The sequence below is a fragment of the Alligator mississippiensis genome, chromosome 3, assembly GCF_030867095.1.
Source record: "Alligator mississippiensis isolate rAllMis1 chromosome 3, rAllMis1, whole genome shotgun sequence".
NCBI lineage: Eukaryota > Metazoa > Chordata > Crocodylia > Alligatoridae > Alligator > Alligator mississippiensis.
This window is the reverse complement of record NC_081826.1, coordinates 196,241,844-196,263,248: the sequence shown is the minus strand read 5'-3', so window position 1 is coordinate 196,263,248 and position 21,405 is coordinate 196,241,844. Positions and strand designations below refer to the sequence as shown.

The 21,405-nt window shown below is 41.1% G+C and overlaps 1 protein-coding gene across 2 annotated transcripts in view; it reads left to right on the top strand.

Annotated features, from left to right (window-relative positions):
- ALDH1A1 (aldehyde dehydrogenase 1 family member A1) overlaps positions 1-21,405 on the top strand; it is a 55,279-nt gene that overhangs the window by 4,374 nt on the left and 29,500 nt on the right. For both annotated transcript variants that reach the window (XM_006258303.4, XM_006258302.4), the window contains exons 4-5: positions 11,878-11,982; positions 19,909-20,049. In XM_006258303.4, coding sequence (XP_006258365.1) covers positions 11,878-11,982; positions 19,909-20,049 — 246 coding nt within the window. The remainder of the gene's footprint in view (positions 1-11,877; positions 11,983-19,908; positions 20,050-21,405) is intronic.

Genomic DNA, 21,405 nt, shown 5'->3' with positions numbered 1-21,405 from the left:
AAATCGCTTGTATAAAAAACAGGAAAGGGTAACATCAATGTGAAACAAGTTTTAATAACAGAAACTAGAAGCAAAAACAAAATTCAGTTGGTTCCAACTACAAACAGATCTTAATGAAGCACAGGACTACCATCTTTATGCAGGAAGAATTCTGTTTTCAAAACTGAATTCTTATTTACCAAAACAAATACCATTGAATTCAGTCACTGAAACTTATATCTCTGATTTCCTGCTGATTGCAGCAGTGAATTCAACTCACTACAGCTAAGTCTTTTCTTATGAGATGTCAGCTTCCTCTAAGGAGTAGGAAAATAGAGAAAATAACAGAAGGTGTTTGGTGCTTGAATTTACTTACATTAAGTAGCAGGGAAGTTCCACTGATTTTTAATATCACTTTTTGCAGCCTAAGGTGCCACTCAAAATGAGCATGTAGTTTTCCTTTCAAAGCACTTGAAGTTCAATCAGCTGTTTTCTGAGGAGCCATCAAATACTCACAGATGTACCAGGTTATAAAGTCAGAATAATCTTATATTATCTTGTAAGAATATACAAGAGCTAGTGCCAACTATTTTACAATGTTGTGCTTCAAACATTTGATTTAAAGTTAGTGTAACAGAGCAGGAGTCCTCAGGGTATGAACACAGCTTAATGTTCTTTTTATCTCCTTTAAATCCTTTAAGAACATTTTGTGAAATGTAGTTCTTCAGAAGACTAATGTCCAGAGGGCAGGTAATCAGGTAACCACCTTTAAGATTCAGGTGACCACCTACAGGCTCTATATAAGAGTAAGCCTAAACTCATTTTAGGGCTTACAAGGCTTTTGTAAGGGAAAGGGTCTCCAAATAGCAGGGTATTCAGGAGACACTACTGAGAAGGAAGGTTTGGTGTCTGTCTTCCCTCTCTGCTACTAAAAGCAGGGAGGTTCCTGGTAGCTAGATCCAAGTGAGATTGTTTTGCATCCTTTTTCATTAAGACAACCTTCCCTTAGCATGTAAACATGGGACTGGATGCATTATGGATGGTTCTTTCACTTTCTTTGATTGGTGTATCTACATTGGATTATATTTTACGATACTAATATCTAGTTAGGTAAAAATCTTCTCTGCTTAAGGATAAATTTAAGAATATAAATCAGATTGAATAATGTAGCTGTATAAATCAGATCACTATAAAATCAGGGATGAGTCATTTCCTTCTGTAAGACCAGGCAGTAGCTGAAAGAAAAGATATCCACCATTGCTTTGGAAGCCAAAGGTCCTAAAAATCCTCCACTGGCTTTGCACCTTGGGAGTTCCTGATTCCCAGGCCTATGTTGAAACTATTAAACTAACTAAATGTTTCCATTCTGCAGATTGTCAAACCACATGGGGTTAAAATGAAATCCCTGAAAAGCTGTCAATTTTCCAAACTTCTGATTATCTGAATTGGTGTCTCCTAAGCAGTGCAAACCATGATGTTTTGCTATACTTTAACCCCTGAAAATGAAATCCAATCAAAGGGACTTTGCAACAGCCATCTGCTTATGGTCTAGGTCTTTATTTTTAAATAAGGGTTCAGTGCAGTATAGAGCCCATCCACAACAATTGTTGATTTCCAGTTTTAAATGAAAAGGAGTGGGAAGATGATAAATTTCCCATGTGGCCATTGTGGGAGTTGCCATCTTGCTTCAAGATCTCACTGAAATAAATGCAATAATGTGCCCACCATGGTGTTTCTAGGTCTTCGTTTAGTTCTCATAAACAACACCCATTTGGCCTCTGTCACAGTGGCTAGGCAGGTAGTTGAATGCACATCTTGTAAAACCACTGAGTCACATACATGATCTTCATATCTGGCAGCAAATAATCACATCAAGATAATCGTTGTTGCTTTTGTCAGCAGGTATCAAAAACATACTGCAGTTCTACTGTTCTGCTCATGGTGGCTGCATATGCTCATGTTGGTTGGTGATTTAGCTTTTCCCTGTTTTAGTAAACCACATCCCTGTTGTAGTAAAACACAGATTGTACAGTTCATAGTGCTAAATGAATGTAGCTGCCCATATAATGCTGAGTTCCAAGATAAAAATACCTACAGCGCTTGCAGCATTACTTCGGTGTGGGAGTTTGGATTTTTGCTCTTCTTTCTGCCTTTCATATCTGTAAAATCATGTCCATAATTTAACCTGAAGACTTTTGGATATTACAGTTTACAGTTTCTGATGCATTATAATACTTACATACAGAAACAGGTTAAGATTATAAGGAAATGGCATGAAAAACAATAATAACTAAGATACTCTAAAATAATACCATTGCATCAGTGCTCTAAAACAAGTATGGTACTTAAACCAATATTTGCAAAACTTCCAAAAATAGTATGTATGACTATTATTCCTTTCGCAGACAGATATGAATTTGGCATGCACTAAAATCATAAGTTATATAACATTTTCCTTTCACTTTGCCTCTTGGCAACATAGCTAGTTATTAACTCTTATTAACCCTTTCGTTTCTTTATATCCAAGTCCCCTGAGAGCACTCAGTCTCATGTGCTGTTTTTATGATGGGCCATGTCAGATTTGTAAAATTGGTAGGTTGTAATATAGTTCTTTGCTTTCAAGTTTGAAAAGCTTCAGTCAGAAAGTTACTTACCAGCACTGTTAACTAAAGACATCAGTTTGGCTGTATATATGATATTTCTTGGGTTCCATATACGGCTAAGTTAATATGTATGCAAGTCTATAACAACTCTAGGATTATTCACAGCCTAGTTTAGCAAATATTTTGTGGATTTATTTTCTTCCCAAGATATCCACCAATATTATTTTTGGTTAGGTCATAATAATAACATAAATAATAATAATAACAGATAACTATTTCTTATCTTCTATAAAGAACTCAAACCCTTTGTTACACTTCATATTTGGCCATGATATCCAGGATTTAAATGGACTACATTGTAATGGACATTTATCCTAAAGTTTCAGATGCATCACCTACAAACTGCTCCCCAAAAACCAAGCAGCGTTAGTTTTAAAATGACCTGCCACAAAATATTTATTTCTTTGTCTCTTAAAAGTTAGAGTCCTAGTAGTCTGAGCTATAGGATATTTACTAATATGTGTTTATCCTAACAGAGGGAAGATGGGACTCCTTCCCCTTTCCCATGCCATTTGTTAGTCTTTCCATTATAGCTATACCATTCTGTACCTTATTCTGTGGCCTTTATGGATAAGTATAGACAGTCAAAAAGCCTGAGGCTGAATCAATTCAGTCTTTGCAGGTTAATCTAAGATGCGGAGATTAAACTGAGAAACAACTGGACAGACATTCACTTTAGATGCAGGGAATGCAGCCACATGCCTGCAGTGGCTAAGGCCAAAAGACAGGGGGCACTAAAGCATGTCTCTTTGGCACATAGCCAGCATGGGCTGTGTGTTAATTTCCTCTTCCTGCTGTCCTCAAGGTCTCTGGGACTTGCAGGCCAGAATTACAGCACCAGGACTCTGCAGAGTTGCTCATCACTTTCTCTTCCTGCTGCCAGGTGCCTCTGGGACTTGTAGTCCGCAGTCACAGCAAATGATAAGTTTTAGCAGAGCAGGGCAGGGCAGGGCAGGGCATCTATGTACTCAGGGAAAGGGAAGTCTCTCCAGCCTCCCCCCAGCCCCCCAGACTCCAACTAAATTTGCCAGGGGGTGGGGTGGGGCAGTCCCTGTCTTCCTCCCCCTCCCCACCAACCCTTCTCTGTTGGAAAAGACAGCACATCCCAGAGCTGGAAAGTATTCTGGAATGCTGGGGGACTGTGATTTAAGTTGAACCAGGAAGGGGTCTGGGACACAAGTTTAATAAACTGATTTTACCCAAATCAGTTAAGTCTGATACTACATTCAACTAGGTTTATCTTAAACCAGTTTCAATCATTTTGAAACTGGTTTATCTGCACTCATCTTCTGTTCTGTTACAGGTTTAAACCAGTTTCTGATTACTTAAACTGGTTTATATGTAACTTCTGTCCCTAACCTATGTGCTGTAAATTAGAATGTTACCAGAAATTATATAAGGTCAGATATGATCATAAAAATATCTTCAATAAAAGAGGCCCTGATAATGACAATGGTACAGTCAGAGTCTGGGCCTTGTTGCATTTCTGAAATGTATGGGGGTGGGTAATTAAATGGGTATAGGTGGCAGAAAGCGGAGCTAACAGGGCTCAGCCCTCCCCAAACACAGGGCAGCAGGTATGACCACAGGGATGCCTGGCCATAGACTGCTACAGAAGAGGAGGAGTTGCATGCAGACTCAGATACACTGCGCAGACAGGTTACCAGGGGTGAATCATTCACCCCTGCCCCTGTCTTGCTCCATGCTGCAATATGGGGATTGTCCCATGATTCAGCCTGGCCAGGGCCCCATTCATGGTGAATGGGGCCTTGGGCGGACCAGGTTGTGGGGCAATCAGAGCCTGGTGACTCCTCCAGAGGCATGGCATGTCACAGCACTTGGGAGCCAAGGATGGGACATGTGGACCACTGATTTTTGCATGGGGCAAGGGCGGGCTGCAGCTGCGAGCTGGGTTCTGCCTGCTCCCTGCCTCCGCACCTCTCTTCCACCTTTGGAAGTGACACAGTGCAGCACCTTGTGCCACACTGCCCGGCCCGCCCAGCAGCAGGACGCACATGGCGCCACTTTGCTTTCAAAGGCACCAGCTAAGTATGGAGGCAGCAAGCAGGCAGAGCCCAGCTTGCAGCTGCAGCTCACCCTTGCCCCATGCAAAAATCAGGAGGGCACATGCTCCCCCTTGGCTCCCTGGAACTGCACCTAGGAGCCACCAGGCTCTTTCAGGCTCTTCCCGGGGATGACTCAGAGTGGGGCTGGTTTGGGCAGGCGTGGAGGTCCTGGGGGCTCCATTCCCTTCAGCGCAGCAGTGCAGCTGAGGCTGGATCCACTCCAGTTCCCAGTTCTGGGTCCCTCTGGATGGTGCGGGGTCAGGGCTGGTGTGAAAAGGCACCCAGTGCTGGTGCAGGACTGGGGGCAGTGGATTCATGGGGGCTGCCAGCACTGGGCAATGACCCTGGGTGCAGGGGAAAAGGCAGCTGCATGGGTGCAGTGGGTCCAGGCCCTGATCCCAATCCCGATCCCAGGCCTGGCTCTGTTCTGCTCTCACCCAATCCCTACCCAATCCCAGCCCCAGCCCCACTCCCTCCCCACCATGGTCCTTTCCTCTCTCCCCACAGACTTTCCTGCTGTGGGGAGGGCACGTGCATGTATGCACACATACGCTTAGCTCCTCAATTTTTTTTTCTCCTTCCACCTATGGAAACGGGAGGTAGAAAGTAAATGGTCCTGGGGGAAGAGTGGTGAAATGAAGGAAGTCAGCCACTGAAGGATAAAATAAAAAGAAGCAGAAACAGAAAAAGAATGTACAAAAATAGAGGTAGTAAACTAAAGAAGGTCTTATATTTTAATAAATTGAATTTGGGATTTGGGTGTGGGGGGTGCTCGTCATGTTTCCTGGGGTGGCCGGGAGGTAGAAGTGATGAAGAAAGGTGCTTTTGGGGGAGCTACAACCCCTGCCCCAGGAAGGAATCCCCAGCTCATGGGGACCCAATCTGGTCCCCTACCTTGTTCTCTCCCCTTCCCCCCCAGACCCCACTCCTGGACCCGTCCATGCCCTGTGACCTGGGTAGCTGGCATATGCTCTTCAGGCTCTTTGCATGGGGTTGTACTCCTAGCGGTGGGAAGATCAAACCCTTTGGGGCAGGAGGGAAAGTTGACTTGATGCCCCCTCCTGGGAACTAGAATTCAGAAGGTGAAAAAAATTTCCACATAAAACATGAGGGTGGGGGACAGGATACTGCATCCTGAGAGTGGCCACACATTAATGAAACATAAACTAAGTAACACAACAGATCAGACTTGGAGTGGTGTAACTTCACGTTGCCTAACGTGTGCTTAAAGCTAGTTTTATGTGTTAAGGCATGGGCAATCCAAGGGTTAAGAGCTCCAGGAGCCACCTAAAATTAATGTGTAACAAAGCCTTCTGTCATAAAATATAATGCAGTGGATAAGGAATCTGGGTCTACAGATAATGAAGGATACTTCATATATTTATGATTACTATTGAATTATATTGATGTTAATGTGCCCCTCATAACGTATAGCCAATGTAAGAATTAGCACCAAAGGGCATGTTCCCATGAGCAGGAATGTGTGTTTCCCCAGTGAGAAATAGCAATGGCACATATTTTCTCCACTGCTAATTGGCCCCAGGCACACCCCTGCTCTGGCATGCAGCAATTGGCCCAGGTTGGGTAGGGGAGGCTGGGGGCTGGCCTCAGGAGCCTTACCTGCAGTCCTGGGGGCCTTGCGGAGCTGCAATGGCAGTGATCTGGGTGCACGGAGCCTGGCCAGCCAGGCTCCAGTTCTGGGTGGCACATGCTGCATCCATGTACACTTCCCTGATTTTTCTGCTGTTTTTATTTTACACTGGGATCTCATAGTGTCTAAAACACCCACTGCGCTGCAAATGAGCAGCACGGCGAATGCATGCACATGTGCACATGTGGTTTGCAGGGCCCCAAACTGCATGTGTGCGCTCATGGGGACATGCCCAATGTGTCCACCTATGCTTTTGCCCTCTATCCATTATAGGAAGTATTTCTAAATGATGTTTTCCCTACTTTCTCTTCTAGACCAACTTATATGCTGCTTACACAGCATTTTACCAAAATGTGTTGCATTTCTGTGAATATGTAAAATAATTATTTTATACAATTGCTACTTGTGGTTTAAAGGCAACAGTCTTTACAGTTGCATGAACCAGCCAATTTAGCAAACAGGACCTTGAAATCATATTGAAACCAGGACTTTGAGTTTTACTCAGAACTCCAGTTAGCTTATCACTGTTTTCCTCAAAATGCCTCATCAATGCTAATGTTTTATAGGAACTCCATAAGTAGGGCCTGGCTTTGTGTGTGTGTGTGTGTGTGTGTGTGTGTGTGTGTTCTTCACTCACTGTCCCAGCAATTGGTTGCCTTCTGCACAAAAGGGGGACAAGTTTTTAGTGCTGATGAATGACCATCATCACCCTGATCTTGTATTTCTATAATTAGTATTATAATTGTTATTATAATTATTTTACAATGAAAGACAGTTCGCTATTTATCCTCACAATCACAATGGTATTTAGGATGTCAGAATTTCTCTAAGATCACAACAGAAAATAACTGCAGTATTTCTTATACCACTAGGTGGTAACTCTAGGTAAATGGTGACTGTTCAGTGACAATGGCTGTGGTTTCCTTAACAGATCGTTATGGGAAAAATCCTGTTCTACTAACTGTGTCAGGACTCTTACTAACATTCAATTGGGATTGTCAAATAATAAAATACAAAGTAGGCAGCCATTCCGGAAATCCTCATTTTGTCTGGTTTTAGAAAAGATTTTATATAAGAACTGGGTGACAGTATGTCAAGGAGACTTCTGACTATAAAATTCAGAGAAAAAAATAAAACAAATGAGAACAGTTCAGAGTTTTATCTCTGTCCATCCTAAAACTTTCATAGTGTCTTTGGAGACCATAGTTGGGTTAGAAGTTTTTGTCCTGACCTACTAAGAAATTCAAATATTTACCTATAGAAAGGATTAATTTATACCTTACCTATAAGGGTTAAACTTATACCAAGGGTTCATTTGCCAATTATGTAATCAGCTGGTACATGTAAGGGGCTATTTGTGCTTTACAGTCCCATCTACAAGTCAAGATTATGATATTTCAATGTGGGATGCTGAAATACCTATTCCATCTGGTTTATCTTTTTAAATGTACATTTGTGCCAGGATGTCTGAATTTTCCTATACCATTTTTTCTATCTATATGAGATGGTGTTTGTTCCAGCTATAAAAAATCTATGTGGCACACACTGCTCCTTTTCCTTGTATAAAAGCTAAAATTGAATACATAATCCCTGGAATGTATGAAACAGTTTTTAGATTGTGCTATCAGCAGTTTCAATGATACAGCATGTGCCAGTATGATCATCTTTAGTTTATACCAGCTATGGTACATTTGTTGTTATTGCTTAGTTGTTCTTTGCTATTTATATGCTTGATTCTGTATGAAAAGATTTAAATCTAGAGGACAGAAGCTAATAATTAAGAACCCATTAGCAAATAAAGAAGAAAGAATACCTTCCCTATTTAGTTTGGTGTTTTTTAATGCTATTAACCTACTTTCAGTGTTATGAAAGGTGCTGAGGATTAACAAACATGAACAATATCAAGGTTTGGTCACCCAGGACATAGAGGGCATTCCAAACAAAGGGGATAGATAGCACAGGAAAAGGTAGGAGATACATGGTAATAGTTTTCTAGAGATGAGGAGAGGAGTAAAATTGTGAAAGTTCTTGGAAGTAAGCAGAGGAAATGTTAATCTGTTCTAACACCTCATAGGGATCCAACACAGGCATTCAGACTAGGTGATAAAACAGTCATATTGTATATCTGTGTTGCGTTTTATATGTTTTGCAGGAAAGTTTTATAAATGCCACAGATTAATAAATTACAGTAATAAATTAGAGATGGCAAGGATGGATGAGAGTTAATTAGCAAATAATTAATCATTTGGCCCGCATAGTCCAAAAGTTAATCACATTGGAGCAGCATTAAAATTCCCATCTAAAGACCAGTTCATAAAAGTAAGGAACTGTATCCCAAATCCAACTTTACTTTTATACAATCAGAAAAAAGAACACATGCCAAAGACAAAAGGGTTGGATATCTGATGTGTCGTGAAGGAATGGTCAACCATGGGCCATATATGGAAGGCATAAAGGGCATTTTTACACATGGAAGCACTGCAGCGCCGGGCGCTTTGAAAAGCACCTGGAGCTGTGACACTTGCAGTTGTATAAGCAGCAAAATGCTCATCAGCACTGAGAAAATGGTGGTGACATGCTTTTAAACTAAAACACCTTGGGGGTGCTTTAGTTCAAAAGTACACTGCTACCATTTTCTGTGCACTGATGCCCATTTCACCGCTTATACAACTGCATGCAGTGCAGCGCAGTTTGCCTCAGCTTGCATGTAGAGCAAACTCGATTAATCAAGTCTGCTCCAAAGCAACAGATCTCCAGCATGTCACAGGACAGAAAGGTATGTGTATAAATACCTGTTACTCATAGCTGACATGCACACTGAGGACCCGGAGAAAAGAAATTGCAGTAGTATTATCAGCACTGAAGTTTGCTGATTTTTATCCAACAATGTGACTTTCTATTTTAGTTTATATTCTGTAATTCAAAAGCATGATCACATGGCAAGACCCCTTATCTTGTAACTCTGTTGCAATCAGTGAAAAGCATGGAGTTCAGATTAGGGAAATACAGGTTATTCATAGTATTTTGAAGAAGGTGACTAAAGCTTCACCAATGAAAGACATTCACTCTACAGGACCAGAAGTACAAATACTTTTCCAGAAGTACAACACAAAAGCTCCCCTTGGATGCTAGGCTAGGATTTACCGAAACAATGGTTTATGTATATCATTAGAAAATTCTCTTCATTTCTGCCCTCAGTCATTCAAACAAGATTTCCTGTTAACACAGTTCATAACAAATATAAAGCACATAATGTCTTCATTCTCCTAAAACGTAGCTAAGTGATTTTGCTAATTAGTACAATTAAAATCAGAGAGAAGTATCATTCCTTCAACATTTATTCTTAGTACACATATTCACTTGAACTTAAACAAAGGTAAGATGTATTTCTGAATGGACTGTTGTTATGTGGTTGTGTGAATGCAGGAGTTTGAACTTAAAAATGTCAGACATCCCATAATCCTATAAGGCCATCAGTAATAAAAAAGGCAGGTGGTTAGGATTTCACTTAGCAGATACTTCTAATATTATTTTATAAAAAGACTACTGTATGTTGGGAAAAATATAAAATCCTGGTGTCTAAAATGAATCTGCTTGTACAGAGTCCTGTGACCATCACACCAAGACCTTCAATGCATAGGCATAGGCAAGAGTATGTAACTAACTGAAAATTACATTTGGCTTAGTAATTTTAAAACCGAATCATGGAAAAAGAGGGATGGGCTTATCCAACCTTCTGTTCAAGGCAGGAATATCCCTGACTATGCTGTTCGAACAAATGTTTGTCTAATCTGCACATAAAAATTGAAACACATGCATACACTTACATTATAATACACAATAATTTTCTGCATGTTAGTCTAATAATTTACTGTTTTGTAATAAACTGTTAATATTGTTTCATGCATTTTAATGATATGTACAATGTATCTTTAACATTAATATAATAATTGCACAGACATGGTTTTGGCGAGGAAGAATAAACTATATCGTTTTAGTAGACCCAGAAATAAATTCTTCTTGATCTGTGGATCCACCCCTGCATTTAATGAAATGGATCTCTTAGTTCCTGTAAAAGATTAACAACATTTGTTCTGTGCTTTTCAATAATCTTCATTAGGATCATATCTAATGAGGCAGCAATCCATGGGCAGAAGGGTTTGAGGAGGAAAAAATCACAGAGATTAGTACTCTTCTTTATTTTTCTCCTCTGACTTGGAAATAGAGAAGTGTGCAAATCACATTTTCTGGCACTTGCCTGATGCCTAAATAGTTCTCTTTTTGTTGCAGATGCCATTAAGAAGGCTGTGGCTCTTTAGTGTGGTCTTTCATTACAGAGAATCTTATTTTTTTGGAGAGGAAATAAAAGAAAAGATAAATGATGCAAGAAAGCTGATCTCTCCCAATTATCACAGGTCACATGACTTGCCTGTCTACTGTTTTCAGTAAGAGGACAGATCCTGTCTCTGTGGCACAATGGCTTCTCTGAAAGTCAAATATAGTAGCTCTGGAAAAGGGGTACATGATTTGAAGGAAGCAAGTTTGCTTTTCCTGTGCATCAAAGAGCTCAGTTCTCCAGGGGATCCCTGTATAATAGTAATGCATAATTGGAGAATATACAAAAACATACATCTTCCTGTCAACCAAAGTGAGGCAGTATATCAGTGTCACAATGGCAGTAGCAATTTCAAAAGTGCAGGTCAGTTACCACCTTCTCTTCCCTTGTACATTCACCATGGATTTAAAAAAAACTGATGTTATTAATATAATAATATGGCTTATGATGTGGGCCAAAACTATGACAAAATACCTACCTTTATTAGATAGGGATTAAAAAGGTGTTGTTGACACAAAAGTGCTTCAGGAATAGGGATTCTGATTAATTCCACGTGTGGATGATCTTATTCTAGAATAAAAGTGCCTTCAGTTGAATAATTGTAAACCACTTATGATGAATTTTTTTTTCAGAATAAGGCACTTTTATTCTAAAAGTAAATCCAACTAATTCAAACCAAGACAATTTTATTCCAAGGTAAGAATATCCGTAAAGACAATTCTACCTTAAAGTCGCATACTACCCTAACATAAATAGATTTCTGTGTGTAGACAAACTATGAGAGTAGACAGGTTTAAGTATGAAAATCTTCATTTTTTCTGCTTTGTTTAGGTTGTTGTTGCAGCCATGATAGTCTAGGAAATGTATGAGAGGCAAATGTCTTTTTATGAACAGAGGATGGGCAGTTTGTGCCTGAAAGCTTATCAAACTTCTCTCCCAACCATACAGTTGATCCAACAAAACATCACAAAAAAACCTTGCCTCTTTAAATTTCCACATTAATTGTTTCTAATTTCTCTGCAAAAATGAACATTGTCTATATACCACTTGATACATGAGGGCTTAAAACAAGAAAAGATTATTGGATAGCTCTTTTGATACTATATAGGTTGTTCATTGCAAGTGTAAAAAAAACAACTACTAAATTTGTATTCCATCATTTGTTTTCTTCCTTCCTTGCAGATATTTATAAATAATGAGTGGCACAATTCAGCTAATGGCAGAAAATTTGAAGTCTATAACCCTGCAACTGGAGAGAAAATCTGTGAGGTTGAAGAAGGAGACAAGGCAAGTTTTTAACTGTTCACCATCTTATTGCTATCTTTCAATTCACTCCCCCACCTTAAAGGCAATAGGACAAATGATCTGCTGCTATAAACTGGTGCAGTGCCACTGATTTCAGTGAGGTTTTACTCATTTCCACCAGGTGAGTCTTTGATGCAAGAATATTTTTGTAATTGATTTAATTAAGAACCAGATCAAGGCCTTTGTATTGCAAACTACTTAGGGAGCAGAATTTCCTCATGGTTTTCTACAGCCATTTTGCCTCAAAATTGGTCCATTTTCACTTATGAAAAAGTATTTATATAAATAAAAGTGTGTGTGTGTGTGTGTGTGTGTGTGTGTGTGTAAATGGGTCCATTTGAATTTACTAACAAAGTGAAAAAAAATTAAAAGTTTTATACTTCCTTAAGAATATTTTGTACTTATAGGGTGCATCCAGATGAGTGGGAATATATGTTTTCCCAGGAAAAAGCAGCATTGGCACATCTTGTACCACTGCTACTTGTCCCCAGGGAATGCCTGTGCTATGCACGCTCTGGCCCATCCCTGCCCATCCCTATGTGGCAAGTTACCCTGCGTGGGGTAGGGAAGGCTGGGATCAGCAGCTGTGCTGGCCCCAACAGCCTTACCTGGGGTCCTGAGAGCCTTTGGGAGCTGCAGCCATAATGGTCCTGCAGCAGGAAGCCTTGCTGGCAGCTGGAGTGTGGCTCTGGCTAGCCAGGCTCTGGTTTTGGGCTGCACGCGTTGCTGCCATGTACGCTGCCCTGATTTATTTTGGCATGCATTTTTTTGACCCCAGGATCTCCTGGGGCCACCCCCCCACCCCACCCAAAGCTTCAAAGTAGCAGTGCAGAGAATGCCTGTATGTGCGGTGTGTGGCTCTGCAGATGGGCCTGAGGTGTCTCATACTTCATGTCTGTGCTTGTCTGGACATGTCCATAATGGCTGAATCCTCAGATACAATCCTACCACCTGTAAAACTTTACCATCAAACCTTGAGATAGCCAGAGGTCGGTCCAGTACTTATTGAGACTTACCTTCGGGGCTTCTTTAAATTATCTGGCTGGTAATGGCTCTTGTGGGAACCCAGCTGGAAAACACCATAGAATATCAGCACTGTAGCCACATCACAATATAATCCTCTGCTATGATCAAAGGGTTGGGGGATAACAGAAATCTGTGTATTCCATTTATTCCCTTCAGACAATGGTTAAAACAATTTTCTTCCTGAATCAAAGTAAGCAGAATGAGATTTGATGGGATTCTGGCCCTTTACATTCAAGAGTAATAAAACCCTTCAAGAAATTCACTAATGCAGAAACACAGTGTTTGCCTTGCAACTCAATAGAATAGAAAGCCTTCAGCATCATCTCTACCCTACACTGAGAAACTATGAAACAATCATGCAGAGGCCTAACAAGGCAGCTGGGAACCTGGGGCAGCAGGCAAGACTTGGGAGCAGATACTGTTGCTGCTGCAGTGGCTCTGCATCTACAGAGGCAGCGGTTTTTTCCCCTCTCACCTCTCCCCTTAAGGCAGCACTGGGGCTAGTGCCCTGGTTGCCTTATCTTAGTCACACTACTGTAATCATATTATTTCTCCAAATTATGATAACATCTCAAAGTACTGCAGTGACTTCCAAGTTTGGCAGGGCCTCTATCCATGGAATAGCAATGATAATGTCATTTTAATTATATGAAATGAGAAGACAGTAGAATGCCTAAATATTCCTTAATTTTATCTGGTTGTTTCCAGTTTACCCCATCTATGATCCCAATAATTCTTCCTATTGCTTTATGATAATCTGTTAGTGGCAAGATTTTGAAGATATAAGTCCAGGGTAAAATATTATGCATGAAGCAAAATTTTGTTCATCCTTGGTTGCATATTTCAGCATTTTATTTGATACCATGGATCTGGTATTCAAAGGCTATACATATCATGAAGGAAAAGAATAATTAGGATCATATATGGGGTAAACCAGAAACAACCAGATAAAATTAAGGAATATTTAGGCCTACATATTATCTATAGCATAATAACTACAGATATTTGGGCCTCTGCCTATTATCATCGAATTTATTGGAATCTGCTGTCATGCTTAGACAGAAGTCAAGCAGTCATGTTTGGATCCCAACTTAATCATGTATAAGTATACCAGATCCATGGTATCAAATAAAATGCTAAAATATGCAACCAAGGATCCATAAAATGTTTCTGCATGCATAATATTTTATGCTGGACTTGTATCTTCAAAATCGTGCCACTAACAGATTACCACAAAGCAATGGGAAGCTCAGCAGCAGGGGCAATGACAACATGACTGCTTGACTTCTGTCTAAGCATGCCAGCAGATTCCAATAAACTCGATGATAATAAGCAGAGGCCCAAATATTTGTAGTTATTATTGGGAAAAGCCATTCATGAGGATTTCAAGTACCTCAGAGGAGCTCTTGGAATTTTCATTCTTGTTCTTTTCCATTCATAGTAACTTGGAGCTAAGATCTTGTATGACTGCTTCTCTACTTTTTGTCCTCAGCCAAAGAACTTCATAACCTCATTCTTAACGGTAAATTATGTCTCAAAGTAGAGGCACCTTTGATATAAAATGCTAACCCTCTGCCTCTCCTAAGTCTTTAAAAAAATCCAGTTATATTGCAAGGCAGATTGATCTGATATTTGATCATCCTCAAATTAAATTACTCATGACCTGCAACTGTTCACATACCATTCAGGATTCTTGTAGCTTTTATTCTTTACAAGCAATCTAACAACTTGTTAAATAAAGAGATAACACTGTTCAACACACAGGTTTGCTTTCTGTCCAGTAATTTTGCAGATTAATGTGTAATGACAACTGCTATTTACTAAATTGCCTAGTGAAATGTACAAATCTAGTAAATTACACAGTCATTGTAAACATAATATTCCAGAGCCTAGTCTTTAGATAATGAGCCAAAGATTTTAGGAATTTAATTTGTATGTACAATGGAGTTAACAAAGGGATGTACACTGCTTTTCAGTGGTATTTAAGGGGGAATAAACAAGTGGAGTTTACAAAGCACAGACACATATGTGGGTGGGAACTATTTTCCTTTCAGTTAAATGGCTCTGTCAGGCTACAGTCACTAATCCTAAAGGCCTCTAGTAATAATAAAGCAGGACTACTTCATTTAACAAATGGTCAGTGAGATATAAAGTAAATGCACATCTATAACAAGTGTACAACCAAACCAAACAAAACCCTCTCATAAATCTGGCCCTCTCTTTCAGTGTAGATTTCTATGTTAAATTTAGTTCTTTACAAGTTAAGGAGAAAACTTTTTGTTGTTGTTGTTTATTTTAATTTCTGCTCACAGGACTTAATTAGTTTAATTTTAGTTTTCTATTTCTATGGATTTTAACTGTCTGAGCTTGTAGTAAAGATCCCTGCAGAATATTATTTGTATCATTTTCAAACTAGATTATACACAGTTTAACTCTCACCATTTCTACAAGTATAATTTGTGGTTTTATTCTTGTTCTCTTTCTGTACTAAATAATATATGCAAAGGGAATACCACTGAAATGTTTTATTATGAAGCTCACATAATGTTTAGGCAAATAAAAAAAAAGTATTAATTATTAATTTAATATAGTTGCGTTGAGACATTTGTATCAGGCTAGATGTTTGGAGGAGATTTTGTAATTTCAGCAAAACATGGGAGAGTTTTCTTGAAAATGTTTACATTTCCATCAGCCAGCTCAGCAAGGTTCTTTGGGATATGATATCTTTTATTAGACTGACTGAGTAGTTGGAATGAAGCTCTTTGCAAGCTTTTGGGCACAAGTACCCTTCTTCAGGTATAGGGAGACACTGTTGTTGTTCTGAGATCTCCAAGAATCAGCCAGCTCTGCACTTTATTTGTATGTATATGTAATGATTTATTGTGTGGTATTAGAATCACAAGGAATTCAAAGCTCAATGTGAGAAACATCATAAGACAATAGTTGAATGATTTACATTAACATTTGCAACTTTGTGTACCTTTAACTAGGTACTTAAATATATGACCCCATTGTCAGAGGTGTTAGATGCTCATACGTGTGATTGGTTTACGTGTAGGCCAGAAGATCAGTAGATTGTTGGTTGTAAAATATGCAGGGATATGCTGCTGTGGAAACCAGTTTCATCCCTCAAGGCAGAACCATAATAAAAGATATGTAAGGCTACTGCTGCCATTAACCTGAAGAAACTACTGCATAGAAACAGCCAAACTCTAATTTATGTTTGTAGAATAGGTATCTTCTCCTGCAGCTGTGTTTTGCCCCTTGTCTGTTTGAGGAACTGGGACATAATCCCACGGAGACATCATGCACAACTGTTCATTTTATAAGAACAAGCAAACTTGTGGCCTAAATCAATGGTTAAACAGACTCTCCCTATACCTGGAGAAGGGTGGTTGTGCCCAAAAGCTTGCAAAGAACAATTCTTCCAACTATTTAGTTGGTCTAATAAAAGAGATCACATCTACCCAAAGAACCTTGTCTGGTTAAACTGCATACACCCATGTGATGGATGTAGGGTTTTTTTTCTGTATATGACAATGTGTATGCCCACTTTGAATCAAATTCTCAGCTGATATGAAAATAATGTTTAATATGAGTTATACACGTTATTGGCCGATTAGTATCTCAAGGAAAAAATCCTCTCCACCTCCATAAGGCTAAAACTTTAGCAGAGGTATGTTTTATCTTTATGATAACTTCAATACTCCTCACATTCCTCTTTTAGGAAGGACTGTTACTAGAACCTTGTAGTTACAAATTCATCATTCATTAACTCTTTCATCCTGCTCCTAAATTACTTGTCCTATGCAATATATCTGTGGTGTATACACCCTCCATGAAATGCTTGGGTTCTAGCTAGCAGTTTTGCACTCATTCTGTAGCCTTCTGGACTTTTATGATAGGATTGTCCTCTTCTGAAGGAGTATGATAACTGAATATTAGTTACAATGTCTGTTATAAATACTAAACCTTATTTTTCTTCATAACAGTTTAACTTCACGTTAATTTCAATAGAATTACTTTTGATTTTCTCCAGTGTGGGGAGGGAAGGCAGAAAATTTTAATTTTTGTACATGTTTACTTAACATTATGTGCATGAACGAAGCAGAAATTCTGTTATACACAGTGATTCCTACTTCTTCTGGAAACCTGATTTTTAATAACATACTGAATTCCATTTCAAATCCTGGAAAAAAATCTCAGTAACCCTTTACATAACCCTTTACACACTGATAACACTCCAGACATTGAAATGTATATTGTTTCATAGTGGTGAGAGCTAAGTGATTAATAATAGGCTATGGCATAAAAACTGTTGAGGTGTTGGCAAGTTAACATGTTTAATGCAGGGGCAAAGCCAAGGACTTTGAAGTACTTGAGCTTGGCATCTTAAACTTGAGCAGTTAATCAGACACCTCCATTACCTAGGGTGCTTAAATGTTGTCCTTGTATTAATAAAAGTCAAAGGTGATGATCTGTTTTCAAAAGAACACATTTATGACCATCATATGAAATCTTTTAAGGTACTTAACCTGAACTCAGTTAAGTCAGTAGAATTATTCTTTTTTTTAATGCTCCCATATTACAGGTACCTGATTTGTGAGCTCAGTAACTTACCTGAACATCAACTTAGATTAAATTACATGATTAGGTGATAAAGTGGGGGCCAGGTTTGAAAAATTAAAGGTAGAGTCCCTCAGTATATTTGTATTTATGGGTTTGAGAATCCATCTATTTCTTATATCATTTCTCAAGCAATACTGGTAATGTTTGGGGAAACAGTAAGTCAACAATAAATTATATACGTATCTCAAATTAAATTGGAACCACTTGGGGTGCAGATAGGGTGAAAACTGTCACTTCTATCTGGCCACAGAAAGTGGTTTATAGCCATGATCAAACACAAGTGCATGGCTAGGCTGCAGACAGCTTCAAAAATGGCAGATCAGGTGAAAATCAGAATCCTATTGCATGAGGGGTCAGATGAAGATCTTTCAAAACAGATTGTCTTCTGTATCTTCTGTCTGCATTGCCTGCCAGCTGGTCATTGTTTTCAGAATGGGAGGGGGGAAAGGGAGCGGAGGGAGCTCATTCTCGGGGGGTTTCATCCCCTGGTAAGGATGGGGTGGATGTATTGTAGCCCTCCTGAGGTGGGGGGGCTTCAATTCACCCACTCCACCCCCAGCCCTGACTGAGGAACCCCTAGAAAAGGGGTAGGCAATGTTTTTTGGCTGGAATACCAAAAAAAAACAAAATGTCTACCTTGTAAGGTGCTGGAGTGCCGGCATGCCACAAAAACAAAACTGGGACTGAGGAGATACATGGCAGGATGCACTGCATATTTAATACTATTAATAATCATTAATGTTGCTTTTTTAACTTTAATTTTTTTTTACAGTAAGTAGAGAGCTGGTGTCAAGTGGGGAGCAGGGGCTCCCCAGGGCTCCGCTACTCGGGCCACAGCGGGGGGCCCAGCAGCACCGGAGTCGGGGCCCAGCCAGCCTGCACAGCTCCGGGGGATGGGGCACAGCCACTCTTCCCACAAAGGGATGCTGCCTGGCTGGGGCAGGACGCCAGGCTCAGGGGGCTTCTGCTTGGTCTCTGTGTGTGCTAGGTACAGTGTGAGTGGAAGCTACAGCCACAAGCTATTCCCTGGGCTCTGGGAACAGCCACCGCAGCTGGTGCTCAGGGCCGAACCAGCCAGGAGCCTGCAGCACAGAGGCTCTGTGCAGTGTCTGCCCCAGCCCTGGCCCCTTGAGGGAAGCTGCAGGTCAGCAAGACTGGGACCTGGGCAGGCTGAGGTAGCCATGGTGGCTGTTCCCAAGCTCCAGGGGGCTCCTGTGCCCAGGCCCCTGCACCAGGGAAAGCTGTGCCCTGCCTGCACTTTGCCCAGTGTGCAGGGAGGCCGATCCCAGAGAGGGAAGCCCCACAAGGCCGGAATCGTGCCCTAGCCAGGCAGCATCCCCACATGTGCATGGTGGCTATGGCCCATCCCTGAGGAGCTGTGTGGGCCAGGCCAGGCCAGGCCCCGCCATAGGTGCCGCTGGGCACCCCTGCCTGCCCACCCACCACAGCTCAAGCCAACAGAGCCCCGGGGCAACCCCCACTTCCCACCCATCCCCACCTTTCTAATGGCCCGGCCAGGCTGGCTTGCCCATGGCACTTCCCCCCACGCTGCCCAGACCCTGTCCCAACTGCCCAGCCCCAGCACTTCAGTGCTGCTCCAGGGGGGACAGGACATCTGCCTGCCTGGGCAGCTCCCTCCAGGGGCCAGCCGGGCTGGAGGGCGCAGCCTGGGAGCACGGGGAGGGGCAGTCGAGCACAGACAGCATCCCTGCCTGTGTTCTTCTGGGTCCGCCCCAGTGCCTGCCGCGGTGCTGCGACTTGTGGCTGCACAGGAGCAACTTAGAAAAAACAAACAATTTCTTTGCGTGCCTCCCAGCGTGCCAGGAAAAATGTCTCCCTGTGCCACTATGGTACACATGCCAGGATGTTGCCGACCCCTGCCCTAGAACGAGCTCCCTCTGCTCCCTTTCCCCCTCCCATTTTGAAAAATTTGCAGCCTTGCAAGGAGGAGGGGCCACTGCTTGGGGAACCTGGCTGCCGGCTCCCAGCCAGCAGCTACATGCTCGTCCTCCCTGGAGCCAACAGTGAACTTCTGTTTGTTCCAGGGGATCCTTGTAACTCAGAATGCTTCCTGCAAAATATTCTGTTGAAGTGGGGAGCTGTATTTCTGTCCGCAGTTAGTGGGAGGATCAATATATCCTTTTTTTTTTTCCATAATGTGTAGCAAACTCTAGGTGCAGTACAAATAAGAAAAAATGGGATCAGATAACAATCAATATCAGTCAGAAAGGTCTCCTCGTTGTTCTTATGCAGGAGGACATTGACAAAGCTGTTAAAGCAGCCAGAACAGCTTTTCAGCTTGGGTCTCCATGGCGCACAATGGATGCTTCAGAACGAGGAAGGCTTTTGAATAAACTGGCTGACTTAATTGAAAGAGATCGTCTACTCTTAGCTGTAAGTATAAAGTATCTACTTACAAAGAAAAGGGGAACAGTAGTCTCATATTTATGTCCTGATTTTAAAAAAGATGCAGTATGCAATATCAGTAAGACTAGCATGTGCTCAGGCCCTCTGAACATCAGCCAACAGTTTGTTTTCAGATACATCTCTCTCCTGCTTTAACTTGCAAATTAACATGTTAAATAGCCTGCACTTTTGTATCCTAAATTCCCAATTCAGGAAAGCATTTATGCACATACTTAGCTTGAAGTACATGATCCATTCCCATTAAGGTCAATGCACTTACAATGGGATGTATTTAACTACATGATTAAAACTGCACGTGACTGTTGCAAAATCATGGTCCAAAATCACAGCTCAGTTTAACTCTTCCAGAGATACACTTAGAATACTTCAGAGACAGGAGAAACTTTAAATTGCATTAATGTACAGTTTTCATCATGGCAATCAGGGCTCGTGGTATAGATGATATCTTTTATTAGACCAACAAGATTTTTGCAAAAAAACCAAAAATTAATTGCAAGCTTTTGGGCACAAACACCTTTCATCGGGCACTGGAGAAAAGATTGTAAAAGTTCTCCTGGGTAGAAATGAAAGTTCATATTTCATAGGATTTCACAGAGGAGTCAATAGATGGAAAATTCCTCTGGGCAGTCAGTTCATAGCTGGTATGGAGCGGCTCACCTGTGAGGATCTGTGATGATGCAAATTACCTTGAAACAAAGGCAGGAGCAGGATCTCAGGTTTCAGATGGTCACAGTTGTTTCCTGCTTGGGAAAATATGAAGATATCATTTTTAAAAGTCAGCTAAATCAGTTTTCATCATTTTATTCTCATCCTCTTCCTCCCTGTCCTTTCTTTATATCTAACATTCTTAGAGATGATTACAAGGTACCGAAGACAGGAACATACTTGCTGTTGCTAGTAAGAAAGTGACAAAAGAAGATCTCATAACTCAGCATACTTAGTACTGTGTGGGCCGGGAGCAGTCCGAGGCCCTTTTTTTCGTGTGGCGGGCTGTGCCAGCAGCCCGGACACGCTGGGTCGGGGAAGGCAGGCGGCACGCTAGAATTAGGCACAGACGCTTAATGGTTGTTTAAGATTGTTTACTTACACCGTAGATGGTTGCGGTGCAGGCTGGAAAACTTCCAGGAATACTTCGCTTAAGTCCCAGTTTAAGGACTCGGACAGAGCTCTGGATTCACTCACACGAAGTTTGCTAGGCTCCGTGGAACTTGTGCGCGCAGGGAAAGGGTACATCGAGGATTTCGCTCGGCGATGGGGAGAGGCTAGAGACTGATCAGACCCCTGTTGCCTTCTTGATATTCACGCTGGGTCCAATAGGCTCCG